Source organism: Odocoileus virginianus, chromosome 3 (genome assembly GCF_023699985.2).
Source record: "Odocoileus virginianus isolate 20LAN1187 ecotype Illinois chromosome 3, Ovbor_1.2, whole genome shotgun sequence".
In the NCBI taxonomy this organism is placed as follows: Eukaryota; Metazoa; Chordata; class Mammalia; order Artiodactyla; family Cervidae; genus Odocoileus; species Odocoileus virginianus.
The window spans coordinates 7,828,728-7,850,424 of NC_069676.1; the positions used below are offsets into that span (position 1 = coordinate 7,828,728).

At 38.3% G+C, this 21,697-nt stretch overlaps 3 protein-coding genes across 6 annotated transcripts in view; all 3 read right to left on the reverse strand.

Annotated features, from left to right (window-relative positions):
• Positions 1-21,417, reverse strand: part of LOC110121563 (olfactory receptor 7A17-like) — a 42,159-nt gene extending 20,742 nt beyond the window's left edge. Inside the window, exons 1-2 of one of the 4 annotated variants that reach the window (XM_070462808.1) lie at positions 21,217-21,417; positions 10,679-10,852 (exon numbers count right to left, since the gene is read on the reverse strand). The gene's annotated coding sequence lies outside the window, so the exon portion shown is untranslated. Of the gene's footprint in view, positions 1-10,614; positions 10,853-11,071; positions 11,383-21,216 lie in introns of those variants that run through there. The other 3 variants (XM_070462795.1, XM_070462801.1, XM_070462804.1) reach the window with 3 other exon arrangements.
• Positions 6,181-7,137, reverse strand: LOC110124622 (olfactory receptor 7C2-like). Its single transcript, XM_020873231.2, has one exon. It carries the CDS (start codon positions 7,120-7,122, stop codon positions 6,181-6,183), a length of 942 nt encoding a protein of 313 aa, XP_020728890.2. The 5' UTR covers positions 7,123-7,137.
• Positions 16,287-17,439, reverse strand: LOC110121561 (olfactory receptor 7A17-like). Its single transcript, XM_020868767.2, has one exon. The coding sequence runs from the start codon at positions 17,437-17,439 to the stop codon at positions 16,510-16,512; it is 930 nt and encodes a 309-aa protein (XP_020724426.2). The 3' UTR covers positions 16,287-16,509.
• Positions 21,418-21,697: the final 280 nt, after the last annotated feature.

Sequence of the window (21,697 nt, forward strand, 5' to 3'; positions counted from 1 at the left end):
GGCCTCCCTGTCCATCACCAACTCCCAGAGCTTACTCAAACTCATGTCCATTGAGTCGGTGATGCCATCCAACCATCTCATCCTCTGTTGTCCCCTTTGCCTCCTGCCTTCAATCTTCCCAGCGTCAGGGTCTTTTCCAGTGAGTCAGTTCTTTGCATCAGGTGGCCAAAGTATTGGAGTTTCAACTTCAACATCAGTCCTTCCAATAAATATTCAGGACTGATTTCCTTTAGGATGGACCACTTGGATCTCCTTGCAATCCAAGGGATTCTTAAGAGTCTTTTCCAACACCACAGTTCAAAAGCATCAGTTCTTTAGAGCTCAGCTTTCTTCACAGTCCAACTGTCACATCCATACATGACTACTGAAAAAATGATAGCATTGACTAGATGGACCTTTGTAGGCAAAGTAATGTCTCTGCTTTTCAATATGCTGTCTAGGTTGGTCATAACTTTCCTCCCAAGGAGTAAGTGTCTTTTAATTTCATGGCTGCAATCACCATCTTCAGTGATTTTGGAGCCCAAGAAAATAAAGTCTGCCACTGTTTCCACTGTTTCTCCATCTATTTGCCATGAAGTGATGGGACTGAATGCCATGATCTTAGTTTTCTGAATGTTGAGCTTTAAGCCAACTTTTTCACTCTCCTTTCACTTTCATCAAGAGGCTCTTTGGTTCTTCTTCACTTTCTGCCATTAGGGTGGTGTCAATTGGCATATCTGAGGTTATCTGATATTTCTCCCAGCAATCTTGATTCCAGCTTGTGCTTCATCCTTCCCACCGTTTCTCATGATGTACTCTGCATATAAGTTAAATAAGCAGGGTGACAATATACAGCCTTGATGTACTCCTTTTCCTATTTGGAACTAGTCTGTTGTTCCATGTCCAGTTTTAACTGTTGCTTCCTGACCTGCAAACAGATTTCTCGAGAGGCAGGTCAGGTGGTCTGGTATTCCCATCTCTTTCAGAATTTTCCACAGTTTATTGTGATCCACACAGTCAAAGGCTTCGGCATAGTCAATCAAGCAGAAATAGATGTTTTTCTGGAACTCTCTTGCTTTTTTGATGATCCAGAGCATGTCAGCAATTTGATCTCTGGTTCCTCTGCCTTTTCTAAAACCAGCTTGGTCCTTAAGTGACAGCAAATGATAGGTGTATGAAAATTACTTTTGATAATCAGAGTAACGGCCTCCAAATGATGATTACATCCTGATCCCCAGAACCTTTGATTATATTATTTTATGTAGCAAGAGGGGATTAAGGTAGCAGATGGAGGAGGTTGCTAATCAGTGACTTTAAGAAGATTGACTATGATTATCTGGAAGAGACTAATGGAAACACAATGAACCTCTGACTGTAGAAGAGGAAGACAGAAAGGTTGAAATCAGAGAAGGATTTGAAAATGTTATGCTGCTGTCTTTGAAGCTGGAGAAATGCCTATGAGTCAAGAAATTCTTGTGGCCACTAGAGGCTAGAAAAGGAAATGGATCAGATTCTCCTCAGAGAACATGCAGGCATGTTGACTTTAGCTCACTGAGATATTTGCCTTCTGATCTCCAGTTGCAAGAGCACAGTATTTATTTTATTTTATTTTATTTTATTTTACAATATTTTTTATTTCAATCCCTATTGTGGTAATTTGTTACAGTAGCCATGAATGTATTAATAAATGTAATACAGACAAATATTCAATAATTTTTTTAGAAACTGAATTTAAGTTTCTCAACTCATTTTTTGTGATGCCTTATGTTTTGTTAGTTTTATTTAATTCATAGCATATAATAATTACTTTTTGTTTTCATTTTTGGCTGTGCTGGGTCTTCCTGGGGGCACATAGGCTTTTCTCTAGTTGCAATGTGCAGAGATTTCCCTTGTTGCAGAGTGTGGGCTCTAGAACACATGGACTCAATAGTTGTGGTGTGTAGCTCTCTAGTTGTGGTGTGTGGGATCTTAGTTTCCAGATCAGGGACTGAATCTGTGTCCCCTGTATTGGAAGGCTGATTCTCAGCCACTGAATCACCAGGGAAGTCCCTATATTGTTAATTCTGATTGCGAAAAGTAAGCATGCTTTAATAGAATTTTTTAAAGTATTAAAAAATACAAACAAAATCATTCATCCTACCATTACCAATCAGATAATTACTGTGACAAATTATTTCAGTGTATTTTTATTTGCGTGTTTAAAATTTTTTATTGAAATATGGTTGATTTACAATATCATATTAGCTTCAGGTATATAAACAATGATTCAAAATCTTATGGATTATGCTCCATTTAAAGTTATTTTATAATATTGGTGTGAATGCCCATGACTGCTTCACTGTGTTCCCCAACCCAAGCTGTATGAATGCTCTGGCCCCAACTGCTCCATGCTACAGCCTAGCACAGATCTGGGGTGGCTGTAGCAGGGGAAAAGATGTGACTGTGGCTTGCATCTGAGAGGATCCAAAGATGCCTACACAGGCAGAGTATTGGACCTCCACAAGCACACAAACCCTTATTGTTTCAGCACTCCCCTTTATTGAGACAAAGGCTCCAGTGTGTGAAGAAGGAAAACATACACTTGAAGAGAACAGAGCCAGTTCTAGCCTGATCAACAGGCCTTCTGTTCCAGCAACTTGGAAGCAACATGACACCAACAGGATGGTGATGACCACTAAGCAGAGAGGAAGACCCATATCACATGCTACACCAGGCTCTAGCTCTCCCATTACCAAGGTTATAGCAGCCAGCAACCCCTATGGAAAGATATGACTGTCATCCATGTCAAATCCAACCATCCCACCAAAGGTATTAGACATAAGCAATCTACATAGAGACACTGCTAAATTAAAAAAAAAACCCTTTAAGATTACAATAGGTAACTGTTTCACCGAAATTCCTTACAGACAGAGAGAAAATTAAGTAAAATGAAAATGAGTAGGAACTATTCTCATGAGGGCTTCCCTGGTGGGTCAGTGGTAAAGAATCTGCCTGCAATGCAGGAAATCTGAGTTCAATCCTTGGGTAAGAAGATCCCCTGGAGAAGGGAATGGAAACCCATTCCAGTACTCTTGCCTGGAGAATTCCATAGAAAGAGGAGCCTTGCAGGCTACAGTCCATAGGATCACACAGAGTCATACATGACTGAAGCTACTAAACAGCAGCTTTCTCATTTGAAAGAGCAAGAGAAAGCCTCTGTATAAATTAAAGAAATGTAAGTGAAACAGAAATAAATAATATACCAAAGAATTCAAAACATTTGTAATAAAAATATATTGATAATAAACATGAGTTAAGGAAAAGAGTTAACTTAAACACAGATCAATTTAATAAGGAACTAAAAGTCCCCAGGTGGCACTAGTGGCAAAGAACCCACCAGCCAATGCAGAAGACATAAGAGATGGGGGTTCAATCCCTGGGAAGATCCCCTAGAGGAGGAAATGGCAACCCACTTCAGTATTCTTGTCTGGAGAACGCCATGGAAGAGGAACCTGGTGAAACTACAGTCTGTAGGGTCTCAAAGAGTCAGACATGACTGAAGTGACTTAGAATAGATCCAAAGGTATAAAGCTCTGTATAGTCAAAGCTATGGTTTTTCCGGCAGTCATGTACAGATGTGGGAGTGGGGCTGTAAAAAAGGCTGAGCACCAAATAATTGATGCTTTTGACTGTGGTGCTGGAGAAGAATCTTGTAAGTCCCTTGGACAGCAAGGAGATAAAACTGGTCAAATCTAAAGGAAATCAATCCTAAATAGTCAATGGAAGGACAGATGCTAAAGCTGAAGCTCCAATACTTTCACCACTTGATGCAAAGAGCTGACTTATTGGAAAAGACCCTGATGCTGGGAAAGATTTAGGGCAGGAGGAGAAAGGGGCAACAGAGGATGAAATGGTTGGATGGCATCATCAACTCAATGAACATGAGCTTGAGCAAACTCCAGAAGATAGTGAATGACAGGGAAGCCTGGCATGCTGCAGTCCATGGGGTCACAAAGAGTTGCACATGACTGAGTGACTGAACAACAGAAAAAGTATAAAGAAGACCCAATAAAAAATAGATAATTCAATATCTAAAATAAAAAGCACTCTACCTGAAATGAAGGGCACACGCAATGACACAGAAGAACACATAAGTGATTTGGAAGCTAGAATAGTGGAGATTATCTAATCATAAGAGCAGACAAAAAGAAATAAAAAAAACAGTGCAACATGTGAGATCTCTGGGATGATATCAATTGTGTCAACACTTGCATTATAGAGATTGCAAATGAAGAGGGAGAGAAGTGTATTGAAAAGATATTTGAAGAAATTATGACTAAAACCTTCCCAAACTTAAGAAAGAAACAGGTATCCAAATACAGGAAGCACAGTGGGTCCCAAAGCAAGATGAGGCCAAACAGACCTATGCTAAGATATATTATAATCAAAATGGGAAAAGATAGATAAAGAGAGAATTTTAAAGGCAGCAAGAGAAAAACAGAGTCATATACAAGGGAATCCACATATCAACTGATTTATCTGTAGAAACTTTGCAGGCCAGAAGAGAGTGACCTGATACATTGAAAGTACTGAAAGGGAAAATCCTGCAACCTAGGATCTCCTTCCCTGGAAGATCATCATTCAGAATACAAGCAGAGACAAAGAAGTTCTCAGACAAGCAAAAATGGAAATATTTCATCAATAGGAAACCTATCTTAAAAGAAAAGTTGTAGTCTTCTCTAAATATAAAAGAAGTATCTATGGGAAAGGGAAAATTCCACTAGGAAAGGCAAATATATAGTAAGGATTAAAAATTACTTAAATAATCAGTACATAGATTAAAAGACAAACATATTTAAAGCAACTATAACTATAATAGACAGCAGAGAGATAAGCATGAATATGTAAAATATGACATAAAAACACAGCATGTGGGGTAGAGGAGTATAAAAATGTAAATATTTAGAATATGTTTGAACTTAAATGACTATCAAGCTTATTCAAGTAAATATAATTATGAGTGAAGAAATATGAACTCATGGTAAACACAAACCAAAAACCTATAAGAGATAAACAAAAATAAAAAAAAGGAAGGAACCCAAATATACCACTAAATAAACTCATCAAGTCACAAAGGAGAAGCATAAAGAAGAAATGAACAGAGAAGATCATGAAAACAACTGAAAAACTAGGAATAAAATAGCAGTAAGTACACAGCTATCAATATTTACATACCAATGGACTAAACATTCCAATAAAAAGACATAAGGTGGCTGGTTGGAAAAAAAAAGTCCTTCAGTAAGCTGCCTACAAAAACTCACTTCAGGGCTAAAGACACAAACAGACTGAAAGTGAGGGGGATGGAAAAGATAGTTAATGCAAATGCAAACAGCAAGAATACAGGGGTAGCTTTACTCATGTAAGACAAAATAGAGTTTAAAACAAAGGCTATAATAAATGACAAAGAAGGACATTCTATAATGATGAAGGGGTCATTACAAGATGAGGATATTACAGTTGTTAGCATACACACACCTAATACAGGAGCACCTATATATTTAAAGCAAATACTAACTGACATGAGGGAGAAACTGGCAATAATACAATAAGAGCAGAGAATTTTAACACCCCAGTTCCACCAGTGGAAAGATCATCCATATAGAAAATCAATGAGGTATCGGTGGGCCTAAATGACACAATAGGCCAATTGAACTAAATTGCTATCTAGAGGAAATTACATCCAAACCCAGCAGAGTACACATTCTTTTCAAGTGCAGATGTAATGATCTCCAGGATAGATCACATACTAGGTCACAAAACACCCTCAACCAATTTAAGAGAACAGAAATTACATCAAGCATTTTCCTTGACCACAATTATATAAAACTAGAATATTACAGAAAGCAAACTAAAAAAAACTAGATATGGAACAGGTTTTTGATCACAGCTTCAGGATGAATGGGCCCTGCTTAACCCTTGATTTCAGAATTTTAGTCTCTAGAACTGTGAGACAATCAATTTCTGTTACTTAAGCCAACTGATTTATGGTACTTTGTCATAACAGCCCCAGAAAAATAATACACCATCTTTAAATATAGTCAAAGTCAATGCACAGTAAGATACAGTGATTACATAACTAGAAAAATTAAACTAATGTTTAGATATATCCAAGATTGTGAAAAATGCCTACCAATGGTTTGATCCTTGCTACTTATGTGAGTCCTACAACAACCCATCATTGAGAGATGGTGCCCTTCTGAGGAGTCTCCCTAGGGCCCCCTTCATGTCTCTGTTCCTCAGACTGTAGATGAAGGGGTTCAGCATGGGGGTGACCACAGTGTACACCACTGAGGCCACCAGAATTGTGCTAGAGGATGAAGTGACTGCAGAACTGAGGTAGACCCCTAGGCCTGTGCCATAGAACAAGGAAACCACAAAAAGGTGAGACCCACAGGTGGAAAAAGCTTTATACTTGCCCCTGGCTGATGGAATTCTGAGGATGGAGGAGAAAATCTGAGAGTAAGAAAAGAAAATCCCAAAGAGAGGAAATACACCTAGAACAATAGCCACAAAATACACCACTATGTTACTGATGAGGGTGTCAGAACAGGTGAGCTTCAGGACTTCAAGAAGATCACAAAAAAATTGTGGGATCTTCATGTTCATGCAGAAGGACAGCCTCAAGACAGTCAAAGTCTCAAGCAGCGAGCCTGTGACACTGAGGCTCCAGGACCCCAGAGCCAGCAGCCCACAGACCCAGGGGTTCATGATGACCGTATAGTGCAGAGGGTGACAGATGGCCACAAAGCGGTCATAGGCCATCACACTCAGGATTAAATTGTCCAGGCATCCAAATACAAAGAAAAAAAATATCTGGGTGATGCAGCCTTCATAGGTGATAACTTTGCTTTGTATCTGGATGTTCCATAGCATCTTTGGGATGGTGGTGGAGGTAAAACCGATGTCGGCAAATGACAGGTTGGAGAGAAAGAAATACATGGGAGTGTGGAGATGGGGGTCTGAGATGATGGCCAGGGTGACTGCCAGGTTCCCAGCAAATGTGACCAGGTACATGGACAGAAACAGCCCGAAGAGGAGAGGCTGCAGGTCTGGGTTCTCTGTGAATCCCAGGAGGAGAAAGCTTCTTGTTTGGTTTATTTCCATGTGGCTGCTGGGTTTGTTCAGAATCAGCTGGAAAGAAACACAGAATTCACTCCAGATAATAATTACCATGAATGACAGGAATATCCTTAATCCAAACCCAGGGAGATGTCCCTTCATTTGGGGCTAAAAATTTGATCTCTTTGGTAACAAATTGTGGTTGCCATTGCTACTTGGAAAATCTGTTCCTAGGTTCAGTAGCTCTCTCTGAATAAAAAGTATTTGGTAGAAATAAGGGGGGAAAAGATCAATAATTGGACCATAAGTTGAAAAATTATAAATGAGAATATGCTATGGAGAAAGGATATAAAAAATAATCTATTTGACTGATAAAAACTAATATATTTAATCTATGAAGTCCTAAGTATAAATCATAGAAAGATTAATGTATAAATTTAGAAAAAGTCATAGGATATTAAAGGTTCATAAAAGAAAGTGTAAAAAGGCAACAAATGTTAGACAAAAATTCTTTCTACTATTAATCTATGAGGGATACTGTCTTCATTGCTAGAATTAATGTCTCTTCAAAAAAGATTAAGAAGGCAAAATTCCATCATGTGGAAAGAAAAATAAATTTTCAAACACTTGCTATGAGAGGATAGTTGACCTGCTTTTCTGGCCTTGAGAAATTAAATCAGCATACAGAACTTTTATAATTAGACACATACTTGTACAAACCCAAGGGGAAATGATCTATAACAAGATATGCTAAATCGTGGACAGAAATCATTTTGAGTGGCAACAAAAGTCTGGATTTTTAGATTCATTTTATCCTACTATTTCTTTCAAAAATAGTCACACAGGTACTCTACACCAAGAATGAAAAACATTTTAAAATTTGAAGATGCAGTTAAGTTTTACAAAACAAAACTAACTAAAGCAGAAAATTAAGCTAAAAGCAGAGCTGATAAATGAAGAAGAAGAAAAAATTTTACGACCAAGAAATAAATTCCAGTGCTAATTCTTTGACAAAAGTCAAATAGAGAAAATCAGATGCTTAATGAAAGCAATGAAAAGAAAAAGAGCAGAAATGCCTAAAATTAAGAAAGAGAAAAACAGACACATATAGAAGAAAATACTTAACTTTGCAAGATGATGTTACTTATAAATCCTCATTAAAAATTGAAAATCTCTAAGAAATAAATTTATTGATTGACTGGTTAATTCAGCATGTAGGATAGCAGATCAATAATTAGAACAACATCAAACCTTACCTTCAAAATTACCATGGAAACATGTGAGAGAAACATTAAAAGAATTCTCCTTTAAGTATTGAAGAAGAAAAGAAAGTTTACAATCAATAATACTGTTTACTAACACCCTTGAGATATGAAACTATTGTTTGAAGATTATAGATTGGTTTCTGAAAATGAATTAAAAGCTGAAAACCTCTTTCACTGAATATGACTTTAATAATGCAGTTGATATAACATAAATTTGTAAAACCAGTAGATATGTTAAGGTGACATTGAGTTGCAGATGCTGATATATTGTAATATTTTACAAAAATCACTCCTATCTAGTTCCAAAACATTATCATCATTATGGAAATCTCTGTAGTACCTGTGTAACTTTTCTGTGAATCTCCAATTATTCAAAAATGAAAATTGGCAGAAAAAAATGAGTGTGAGAGAAAAAAAAGTAGCATTCATAATTACAGTTAAATGTCTTAAAAACAGATTACAACCATTTCAAATAGTAACAAAAGTAGAAATCTGGAACAGGAACTGGAAACCACAAACATACAGTAAATGAGAATGATAAATTTATTATATAAGCTAAAAACTATTGAGGACTACCAAATGTCAAGCGCCTGAGATATGTTTAATAGCTTAAGCTCATTTTATCATCATCACAATTGGTGTGTGCCTACTAAGTCCCTTCAATGGTGTCTGACTCTTTGTGACCCCCATGGACTGTAGCTTGCCAGGCTCCTCCGTCCCTGTGACCCCATGGACTGTAGCCCGCCAGGCTCCTCCATCCCTGTGACCCCATGGACTGTAGCTTGCCAGGCTTCTCTGTCCCTGTGATCCCATGGACTGCAGCCCGCCAGGCTTCTCTGTACCTGTGACGCCATGGACTGCAGGCCACCAGGCTCCTCTGTCCCTGTGACCCCATGGACTGTAGCCCGCCAGGCTCCTCTGTCCATGGGATTCTCCCTGTAGGAATAATGGAGCTGCTGGGCATTTCCTCCCCTAGGGCATATTCTCAACCCAGGGATCAAAACCACCATCTCCTGTGGCTTCTGCATTGCTGGTGGATTCTTTACTGCTGAGACACTGGGGATGCCCCGTATTGAGGTATAGTTAATGAATAACATTATATGAGTTTCAGGTGTGTGGCATAATGATTTGATATGTGTATATACTGCAAACCGATGACCATGATAAGTATAATTAACAAATATTTCTATATATAATTATGACGTTTTTTTCTTGTGATAAGAACTTCTAAGATCTAGTCTCGTAGGAACTTCCAAGTATGCTATTCAGTATTATTAACTATAGTCACCATGCTGTACATTATAGTCCTGTGATTTATTTATTTTACACCTGGAAATCTGTATCTTTTGACCTCCTTAGCCCATTCCACCCACTGTCTCAGGCCAACACTGAACTTCACTACTTTTTAAAAGAATGAATATGTGTTTACAGTAATGCAGTGATAATGATTAATGTGTATAGATGATCACAAAGTGTTAGGGCCAATTTAGGAACTTAAAATGCATTATCTCCCAGGCTTTCCTGGTGGCTCTGTGGTAAAGAATCTGCCTGCAGGGGAGCAGACACATGTTCGATCTCTGATTGGGGAAGATCCCACATGCTGAGGAGCAGTTAAGCTCCTGTGCCGCAACTACTGAGCCTGTGCTCTAGAGCCCTGGAGCCACAACTACTGAAGCCTGAGTGCCCTAAAGCCTGTGCTCCACAACGAGGGAAGTCACAGCAGTGAGAAGCCATGCACCATGACTAGACAGGAGCCCACACATGCTGTAACTAGAGAAAAGCAGCAGTGGGCCTAACACAGACACAAATAAACAAATACAAACTTTAAAAATGCATTTTCTCCTTTCACTTAATCATCTTAATATTATGAAGTGGATAGTACTATGATCCCCATTTTACAAAATTTAAAATTGAGATCCAGAATCATTAACTAACTTAATGTAAACAGATTCGCAAGTGTTAACTATATGGAATCCCAGGAAATATTTCTTTTTTGAACAAATGAATGCATGAAATTTGACAGACTAAAGAACAGAGGTGCATCTTTGATAGAGGAGAATATAGGAACCTGCAAAGGCTCCTTAAAAATGCCTAAGATAGCTGGATAAGAACCTCCGGAGACATTTTGGCAGCATTCATTTTGGCATCAGTTCACATTAGAATGGGGAGATATTCTCAGAATTGGATTTCAGAAGAGAGGAGGAAGCTGAGAGAGATTGAAAGAGACTCAGGATGTGAATTGTGTAGAGTGTTTTAGCAAATGGACTCTTACCATTGTGTTATCCTCATTTGTGCCACCCATGTTAATACTCAGAGAGTTCTGCCCGTCTCTGTACCTGTTTCCCACGGCACACACTCTAAAACCCTCAGTGGGTCTCTAGTTCCCTTGATCCTTTCTTTCCTGGGTGATGGATGGTCAACTCAGCTCCAAGGAAGCACAGGGAGGTGACATCAGGCATCCATTCTCTGAAAGGGCACAGCTGAACTTCCTCCTTCCTGGGACTGTGGAGCTGTAGTGAGAGGAGAAAGGGTCATATTTACCGTTTCCGGGGCTTCAGAGGTGAATTCTCACAACTGCTCATTAAGTTAATTGTTCCATGTCCCCTATTCCAGGGGAAATTTGGTTCCCATGAGTGAGGAAGCTAGAACAGAAAGGAGCTTCTTTTCTGCTAGGTTTGTACCCATGGGAGCATCTTGGCTTTGAGATATGCATACTCCTCCCCATGCACCTTAGTCATGATGCTCTTTTCTCCATATGTCTTATTCTCCTGTGAGTATTTCCTCAACATTTCAGTTGAAATCTCTTTGACGATCAAAAACAAGCTGGCAAATGGTTCAGGACCACATGAGTCCCAAGCACCTGGACTTGGAGTTGTCAACAAAGGACTGGCACGTATCCGACTCCCAACAAAACCATTTCTAATGACTTCTGTTCACATTACTCAAGGTGCAATCCACAGAAGTTTCCAGGTATGCAATGAGAGAAGTATGGTAAGGTAAGAGGTGGATGTCTGGCTGTATAGGCTGGACTCTGCAGATATCCATAGCTTTACAAGGTCAAAACAAATCCATTAGCCTTGATATTCCAATCCAGAGGATAGCATCATCTTTATTAATTGATAAGGTACTGCTTTTAAAGTCATAATAAACATTATCAAAGCGTTTTTAGAAAATATGAACAGGCCATCACTTAGGGTACTTAGGTATGATCTTACATGTCTGTTAGATTTTACTTCCTTTTCTCCGTTCATGAGGGAAGTGCTGTTTTCTCTTCTGCTCATCGTGGAACTGAATCCCCAAGATATTTTTTTTCCATTTATTGTTATTAGTTGGAGACTAATTACTTCACAATATTGTATTGGTTTTTGCCATACATTGACATGGATCAGCCATGGATTTACATGTGTTCCCCATCCTGAACCCCCCTCCCACCTCCCTCCCCGTCCCATCCTCTGGGTCATCCCAGTGCACCAGCCCTGAGCACTTGTCTTATGCATCCAATCTGGACTGGCAATCTGTTTCACACTTGATAATATATATGTTTCAGTGCTATTCTCTCAGATCGTCCCACCCTCACCTTCTCCCATAGAGTCCAAAAGTCCATTCTATACATCCGTGTCTCTTTTTCTGTCTTGCATATAGGGTTATCATTACCATTTTTTAATCCCCAAGTTTTATAATCACTGGGTACTTCCTATACTTGAAACATTTTTTCATCTATTTTCTCCCATAATCTGGCTTCCATTTTTAATATTACTTAACTTGTACCTGTTAATATCACTAATAATCTACTAGTAGCCTCATCTGATGATCATCCATTTAATTATCTTCTGATATTTGACATTTCAACATTTCTTCCTTGAAACTCTTTATACCTTTGATTTCAATTCCTATTCTCTCTGTCCTCCCATCTTTCCAAACTTTTCTGCTTTTACAGGAAACTCTAATGTCCTGACACTCCACAGAAACATGGAAAATACTGGGGGAAGTGGTATCAACTTCATGAATTTGAAAAACTACTGATGGTTCAGAGCAAAGAAGTGAACACTTAAGAAAAAGTCAACTGGAATCAGATTAGTAAGCTTTTTGACAATTTAGCTTATTATTTCTCCAACATCCCCTTCTTGGCAGTGGCAGTGTGGCAGATGGCACCACTGTCCCTGTGCGGATTCTTAGTGATGGAGAGCAAAAAGATGTGGTTTTCTGTTTTGACCTTTCTTTTGACTCCTCAAAGGATTCACAAAATGTACTTCGAACAAAGAGATTCCAAGTTACTTTGCCTAACTTGGAATTTCTCTCACGGTGGGAAAGCAGCTATGTGGAATGTGATTGTTGAGCATATTTAAGGACAGATGAATTACCTGCTGGTGTCTGGGGCAGAGAATACGAAATGGGGCAAACAGTAGGTGCACTGAAATTTCTGGGAGGAAAGACTGGAGAGGGAGATGCTTTGGAAGTACGACCATGAAAGTATTCACATATTATTTAGAGTTTAAAAGACTAGGCAGAAAGCCTGTTCAGAAAAAAAAGCCTTAATTTCTCACCTCTGACTGATAGTCAAGGCTCTGGGCAAGCAGCATGTGAAGACAAAGGTAAATAATTATTAAATGTTTAAATGTTCAGCAGAGTATTAAAAGAAGTCCAAATGTACACAGGAATGTGCACGTGCGCACATACACACACACACAGCCAAACAATAAAGTTTGAGAAAGTTTATTTGGATCCAAAGTTTAGGAAATCTATCACTAGCTGATCATTAAGATAACAGAGCAGAGACTTTAGTGATCCCATATAGCAAAAAAATATAGTCTATAAAATTTAGTTTATAAAAATCATTAAGCAAACAAACAAATACAGTCTACAATACAGCAACAATATATCTCAAGGGGGAGGTACATAGCTGATTTCTGAAATTGTGACAATTTAATATTCACAATGTTTAGTTTTCAACAATAAGGAGAATAAATATGATGCATGCAGAGAAATGAGAAAGTGACTCTTTCACAAGAACAAATCAAATAGTAGAATTTGAGACTCTGGCCTTGTCAGAAAAAGAATATAAACTGTCTTGAATATACTCTGAGAGCTAAAGAGAGCCATGTACAAAGAATTAAAAGAAACCAGGAGGATGCAACAACTTATGTATAAAGGGAGTCCCAGAAGAACAGTTGAGGGAAATTGGCAGAACAAATGTTTAAAAAAATAATGACTGAAAAGTTCCCAAAGTTGATGAAAGACACAAATCAATGTGTTCAGGAAGCTCAAAAAACTCCAAGCAGGATAAACTTAAAGAGATCTATCCTGAGACATATTGTAATCAAATTGACAAAAGAGAAAGATGGAGGACCTTGAAAGCAGCAAAAGAGAAGTGACTTCTCACAAGAAGTGTATCAGTAAGATTAGTAAGATTAGCTTCTAATGGGAAGTATGAGACTTAGAAGGTAATGGGATGCCATATTTAAAGTTCTGGGGGAAAAGCTCTTAACCAGCAAACTATATCCAGCAAAACTATCCTTCAAAAATGAAGGATATTATCTAGTAACAAATTAAGCCATGCTACAACTTGCATGAAAAGGCAAAATATTATGAAAGTGAAGGATATTCAACACAAAGACCATGTATTGTATGATTCCTTGTATATAAACTGCATATAATATATAGATACATAGAGACATACATGGAACACTTTTTCTGGGACCAGAAAAGGAAGTAATGGGGAGCAACTGTTCTTATAATGTATAAATGATTTTATGTAAAATGATGAAAATGTTTTAGAACTAGATTGAGGTGGTAGTTGTACAATACACTGAATACTCTAAATGATACTGAACTGTTTGTCTTAAAATGGTTTTGTTGTGTGAATTTCAACTCAAATTATTTTTTAAAGAAGGAGAAATTTAGACATTCCCAGATTAACAAGTTGAAGTTTGTTTTTGGTAGATATACCCTCTACATAATGCTTTGTGATCAACATAGTCAAAGGCTTTAGCGTAGTCAATGAAGCAGAAGTAGATGTTTTTCTGAAATTCCCTTGATTTTTCTATGATCCAACAGATGTTGGCAATTTCATCTCTGGTTCCTCTGCCTTTTCTAAATCCAGCTTGTACATCTGGAAGTTCTTGGTTCAGGTACTGTTGAAGCCTAGCTTGAAAGATTTTTAGCGTTATCTTGCTAACATGTGAAATGAGTTCAATTGTGAGATAGTTTGAAGATTCTTTGGCATCGCCTTTCTTTGGGATTGGAATGCAAACTGACCTTTTTCAATCCTGTGGACACTGTTGAGTTTTCCAAATTTGCTGACATATTGAGTGCAGCACTTTGACAGCATCATATTTTAGGATTGAATCAGATGTACTGTGCTTAGTTGCTCAGTTGTGTCTGACTCTTTGTGACCCTGTTGACTGTAGCCCACCAGCCTCCTCTGTCCATGGGGATTCTTCAGGCAAGAATACTGGAGTGATTTGCCATGTCCTTCTCCAGGGGATCTTCCCAACCCAGAGATTAAACCCTGGTCTCCCACACTGCAGTGGATTCTTTACTGTTCTGAGCCACCAGGAAAGCCCTGAATCAGATGCATATGTGTTAATTGGAGCCACTAAATTAATGTTAATAAAGGAAATTGTTCTCTATCTAAGGCAGTGCAGTAGGTGTTTACTCAGGATTCTGAAAGCTCTTGTCACTCAGATGGGATTTGCCCTTTCACTCTGGCCAAGGTTGGCTGCTGAATTTTTTCCCCAAATACCTCGATACCCAAGCCATAATACAACATCACTGCCTCAGTTTTACCACAGTGTGTGGATTATCATAGTTCATGTCTCTAGCCTATGTTAAGAAATACTTCAAAAACCTTAAAATGTTTTTCTTTTGTTTTTTTGGGGGGAGGGGGATGAAAGGCATTAACATTTCCTTTATTTTCTTTTTTTTCTTTTTTCATTTATTTTTATTAGTTGGAGGCTAATTACTTTACATCATTGCAGTGGTTTTTGTCATACATTGAAATGAATTAGCCATGGATTTCCATGTATTCCCCATCCTGGCCCCCCCTCCCACCTCCCACTCCACCCGATCCCTCTGGGTCTTCCCAGTGCACCAGGCCCGAGCACTTGTCTCATGCACCCAACCTGGGCTGGTTATCTGTTTCACCCTAGATAATATACATGTTTCGATGCTGTTCTCTTGAAACATCCCACCCTCACCTTCTCCCAGAGTCCACAAGTCTGTTCTATACATCTGAGTTTTTTTTAATTCCTTGAAGTAATTGGCTGGAGACAGTGCTCTCTTCATCACACAGTGTGACTGTTTTACAACAGTTGTGAAGATCAACTTCCTTTTGGACAAGATCTTCCTGCTTCTATCAAGCAATTGTTTGTTTTAATGTTCTGGACACTGTCAATCTTGTGATTGCTCATTATAGATTGGTTATGCAACTTTTCCATTCCCCTCTTCCCTCTTGACAGAGCCTGATTACATCTGGGAGTGCTAAGATGCCCAGCAAAGATACCATATTTTCCACATCCTTTTCAATCATGGACAGTACTGGATATTATGTTAAGTTATTGGGTGGGAATATTGAAATGCTCTATAGAAGCCTTTTCCATTTCTATCTGGAATTTGCACAAGATGATAAGACTCTTGGAGCTGACATACCTTGGAAAACTACACCCTATAGATGCAGGAACAGAGAGATAGAACGAACCTTGAGACATTGCTCATGTCCTTTTATGAGGGAGATAAATTAACCCTTAATTGTAAGTAAACAATATACTTTTTTTTTTTTTATGTAACATGACTATCCTTTCAGGAAAGTAAGATGAACATTGCTTGGGATAGCATATATTATTTGAGAAGAAATTATTCTTAAGAAATCCTTGTTGTTCTATGAAAGAAATAAAAATATCCAAATATTTCAGATCAAAAGTTGGGAAAAATTTTGTGGCATAAGATAAAGGATAAATGGGAAAACTTTATCAGACTCCGGAAGTGAATTACAAAGTGAGTTACTTAAATTGTATAAAGAGGTGGAGACAAAGAAATGGACACTCATGGAAATCAATAGAAGGAACAAGGTCTACGTCCACAATGTGATCAAGGAAAAGCAGTTCCTGGCTCAGTTGCTCTTTGTCCTGCAGTCAAGGGCACTTCTTGAGACTCAGGAAAGTCATCCTGGTTAGAGCTGCTGTCCCATAAATGCTTTCAGAGCTCTAGTTATGTCTTTGTTCCGCAGACTGTAGATGAATGGGTTCAGCATGGGTGTGACCACAGTGTACATCACGGAGGCTGCTGCACTTGAGTGTGAGCTGTGGGTAACAGCAGAGCTAAGGTACACTCCTAGGCTTGTACAATAAAACAGGGAAACGACCAAGAGGTGAGATGCGCAGGTAGAAAATGCTTTATACATCTCCTGAGCTGATGCTATTCTACATATGGAGGAAATTATCTTCGAGTAAGAGTAAAGGATTCCAGCCAGGGGACCAATGGCCAGAAGCAGTGATGTAAAATATATCATCATGTTGTTAAGAAAGGTGTCAGAACATGCAAGTTGGATGACCTGATTGAGTTCACAGAAAAATTGGGGTATTTCTAAGTCTTCACAGAAGGTCAGATCCAAAACTATTAAACTTTGTAGCAAAGAGTTCAGGACACTCAGGATCCAGGACACCAGAACCAGCAGACCACAGAGCCGTGGATTCATGATGACCGTGTAGTGCAGGGGGTGACAGATGGCCACAAACCGGTCATAGGCCATCACAGTCAGGAGTAAGTCATCCAACACTGCAAAGAGTACAAAAAAATACATCTGTGTGATGCAGCCTTCGTAAGTTATAACTTTGTTCTTGCTCTGGATGTTCCACAGCATCTTTGGGATGGTGGTGGAGGTGAAGCAGATGTCTACAAAAGACAGGTTGGAGAGGAAGAAGTACATGGGGGTGTGGAGGTGGGAGTCTGAGCTGACAGCCAGGATGATGAGCAGGTTCCCCAATACAGAGATCAAGTACATGGAGAGGAAAAGACCAAATATGAGAGACTGCAGTGCTGGTGCATCTGAGAATCCCAGAAGAAAAAATTCTGAAATTCGTGTATCATTCCGTGGTTCCATGTGCTGGAGGTGACTACCAGAAAAATTTCAAAAGATTAATTTTCACATAAGCAAGACCTAATAACCTAGAATTAATGCTATGTTATATTGTAAATTACATTAATTTCTGTATTTGGTGGCTTGCCTGGCCCCCATTAAGGGCATCCTTATTCCATTTTTATAGAAATTCATTTCCCACTGTCAGCTTGATATTCAAGCATAATGTATACTACTGTTTTTGAGAATATCTTTCATGCATTTGAGGAATATATATTGACTACAGACCATGTTCCAGGCATAGCCAGAGCATAGGGATGTTTAAAAATAAGTCTTTACAATCTAAAGACTAATGGCAGTGAGAAAATACAATCAAACAAAAATGACAATGTAACATGTCTAAAATAGCACAGATGCAATGAAGAAAAGGAAAGCATGTATAAAGGAAAGAGTGGATAGAATGTGTTATTTTTATTGGGAGTTCAACCAAGACATGCCAACAAGGTAGCGCTTTAACAGACACCTTAAAGAAGAACTAGAGAGAAAGAGAGAAAGAAAGAGAGAGAGGGACAAGGTCACCTGAGGAAGTATGTGCCTGGCAGAAGGAACAGCCAGTGCAAAGGCCCTGGGGAAGAAGTGTAGTTCAGAAATGCAAGGCCCAGAATGAGCCAGTGAGTGATGGGGGATGAATAAGCCATAGAGTGATGAGAGATGATGTTAGCGGATGTTGAGGAGAGAGTAAACCCTGCCTGCTGCTGCTCAGGCTTTCAGATACAGGGAGCCCATTGTCCACACTATGTAAATCTTGCACTTTATTAATCTCATTGCAAAGGCATCCGGTGAATTGAAAATGATCCCTTCCTTAGCACTTTATAGAACTGAGTTACGGTCCCTGTATTATGAGTTACTTTGGAATATATCATTCAAGGTACCCTTACCCTGAGGACTGCTCTCAGTTCACAAGCCATGCACACACACACACAGACACACACTCACACAACATTCCCAGGACTCCTAATCAATGTTGTTTCCATGTTCTTTCACTCCCTCTCACACTGTTTCACTGTTTAGGCTCTGAGTAGATACAGCTCTAGCTGCCAGATCAAATATTCTTTCTCTAGAGAATTTAGAAATGGCACCCAGAAATTCTTTAGTCTCCCATGGACAAATAGACTTGGGTTCCATATTGGTATGTCCATTTTTTTGCTTTGTACTTAAATAAACATAAACAATCTGTCCATAAACAGAGAGAGAGAGGACTGAAATGGACTTGAGAAAGAAAATATCTAATAAACTGAGGGGGTCCTTGAGAGACTTTGAGGCAGATAAAGCTTCTTTGGTTTTTGGCAGCCTGGTTAACCCCATTTGATGCCAAGCAAAAATAATAATAATAAAATTGCTTAAAAGATAAAAATGGTAATAAATTTATGACATGAAACACTTTATATTGAATGCCCCTAAATAAATTAATTTTAAAAATAAAATAAAATAAAAACAAAACAAAAAACAAATGTTGAATGCCCCTAGTGAAAACTGATCAGAGAAAATAAAACAGTAATTCACTAAAGGAAATATACAAAATAAAATATGCCTTGACTGTTAATATCAAACAGAAGGAGACTTGTTTTCCTGGGACTGTCCTGTATTTGACCAGTTGGTTTTTATGTGATTGGATAGATTAGCAAAGCCCCTTTCTCAGTTTTCTTATGTGGCATCTCTCCTTTGTTTTTCTTCTACTGTGGGTTTTGATCTCATTCTGTTAAGTCCAGTGGGCATATTTTAATATCAACCTTTATCCAACCTGCAAAGACCTGCAAAGACCTCCCAGACAATAGCCTGTAAAATTCTATACATACCATGACAATTCCATCCTTTCAATAACTGAATAAATTTATATGATTTAAGCCTGAGCACACTGTGACAGATACATTTATTCCATTGTACTCTGACTTCTCATTATAATGCAAGATCCAAGCAAGCAGAATTTCACCTGTTTTGTTCACTTTCCTATTTTCAAACGTATGCAAATATATGTGCTGTGTTCAATTGCTCAGTCTGACTCTTTGCGATCCTATGGACTGGAACCCGCTGGGCTCTTCTGTCCATGGGATTTTTCTGGCAAGATTGCTGGAGTGGATTGCCGTTTCCTTCTCCAGGGGATCTCTCGACCCAGGGATTGAACCCGTCTCTCATGTCTTCTGTGCTGCAGACAGATTCTTTACCACTGAGCCACTGGGGAAGCCATGCAAAAATATGTGCACCTATAAATTTAAATAAATGTGAAGTTATATAAAGTAAAAAGAATGATAGGGAGGATGAATCAGGTTATACACAGTAGTTTCAAAAGAACTACATTTAACACAGTTGAAAGATGTATCAAAAGCTAACTGCAATGAGATATAATAATTTGATGACTTCAACATGGATTGATAATTAAGTTAAAAAACACATAGACATAAAACAATATGATACATAATGTTCCTAGAAATTTTGGCACTTAGCAGGTGTTTAATTCTTATTTGCTGAATTAATCAATAAATTAGGTCTCAGTATGTAAGTGTATTTAGTATGTCAAGGTTGTATTTCAATAGGTTTGAAAAGGTTGGATTGTTGAATGAAATCTGGCAGAACAGATATCTAATTGAAAGAAAATTAAGTTGATTCCCAGCCTCGGTCCTACTGCAATGAATCAGAGGGATTATATACTCACTGTAAGAGTAAGCAATACCTTCAGGTGAACATTCAGAAAACCACACATAAAATCTACAGGAAGGCCAAATATCTTATTTTTTTTCCTTTTGAATTTGTATTTTATATTAGCACATAGCTTATTAAAATGTTGCAATAGTTTCAGGTGGACAGCAAAGGAACTCATCCATATGTATATATGTATGCATTCTATCCCAAATGCCACTCCCATCGAGGCTGCCACATAACATTGAGCAGAGTTCCCTGGGCTATACTGTAGGCCCTTGTTGGTTATCCATTTTAAATATAGCAAGAGGGCCAACTATCTTAACAAAGGAAGGAAACTCAGAAGTAAGAAGATAAGATACATTTAACTAAATGCAATGTAAAAAATTTTAGTAGCCAAATCACCCTTCAAAAGTCAGTTGAGAAACAGTAATTAAAAAAAAATCATTTGAAAAGTTGACAATGGCAGAATAATAGGCATATGGTATACGGGCATAAAATAATATAGGCAAGTCAAAATGGTGATCAAATACATGAGTCTTTGATCAAAGTCAGGAATAGTTTGGAAAACAATAAATACCTCTTTCACAAAAAAAAATGTTAAAGAGCTGTCACATTTTGGGATTGGGACTTTTAAACAGGTAGCAAAGGAGTTCACTAATGCTTCTGACAAATGTAAAATGTCGTGAGTTTGGGGAAGCAGGCTGAAGAAAGGCATAGATATTGATAGCGCAGAAGTTTTTTAACTGGCGGTTTCTCAGTCTCAGCACTATTGACCTTCTAGGGCAGTTTGGTCTCTGTGGTGGGGTCTGTCTTGTGCCTTGGAGGAAGTCTAGAGCTTCCCTGGTTTCCATCCCCTCCTTTCCTGTGTGACGGACAGACATTTCCCCACACATTGTTCAACGTCTCCTGGGAGAAAAATCACTCCTGGTTAGAACTACAGTTTGAACTTCACAATCCCACAATATTTTTGTAGCCTTGTTATAACAGCAGTGGAATAACAAAGAATATGAAAGACCTTCAAAATTAGGAGCAGCAGAGTCCCATCATTACAATTTTTTTTTAAAAACAATGAAAGAATTTTATATAGTTTGTGGTTACACTTACCTACTGATGACACAAAACAGTGGTTCTCAAAGCCATCTCTGAGAACTTTGCAAAGGAATTCTGTGACATCAAAACTGTTTTCATAGCAATACTAAGATTCTTTTCACTCTGGTTCCATCATGAAGGTACAGCAGAGGGTTCTCCAGGCACATGACATGTGGCATCACAATAGCTGAATGTAGAAGCAGACATGAAATCTAGTTGCCTTTCCCTCCCACCCAGGGATATTTTAAAATTGAAGGATAATTGCTTTACAATGTTGTGTTGGTTTCTGCCACCATTGTGGCATATTCTACAGCCACTGAAAGAATGAAACAAACAAAAAGAGTATCTATGATGTACATAGGATTCTATTCATTCATTTTTAGAAAAGGGTATGAATAGACATGTGTGCATGATATAGAAACACATTTTAAATGAAAGTAATAACCCTGGTGGCTCAGCAGTAAAGAATCTGCCTGTCATTCAGGAGAACTGAGGG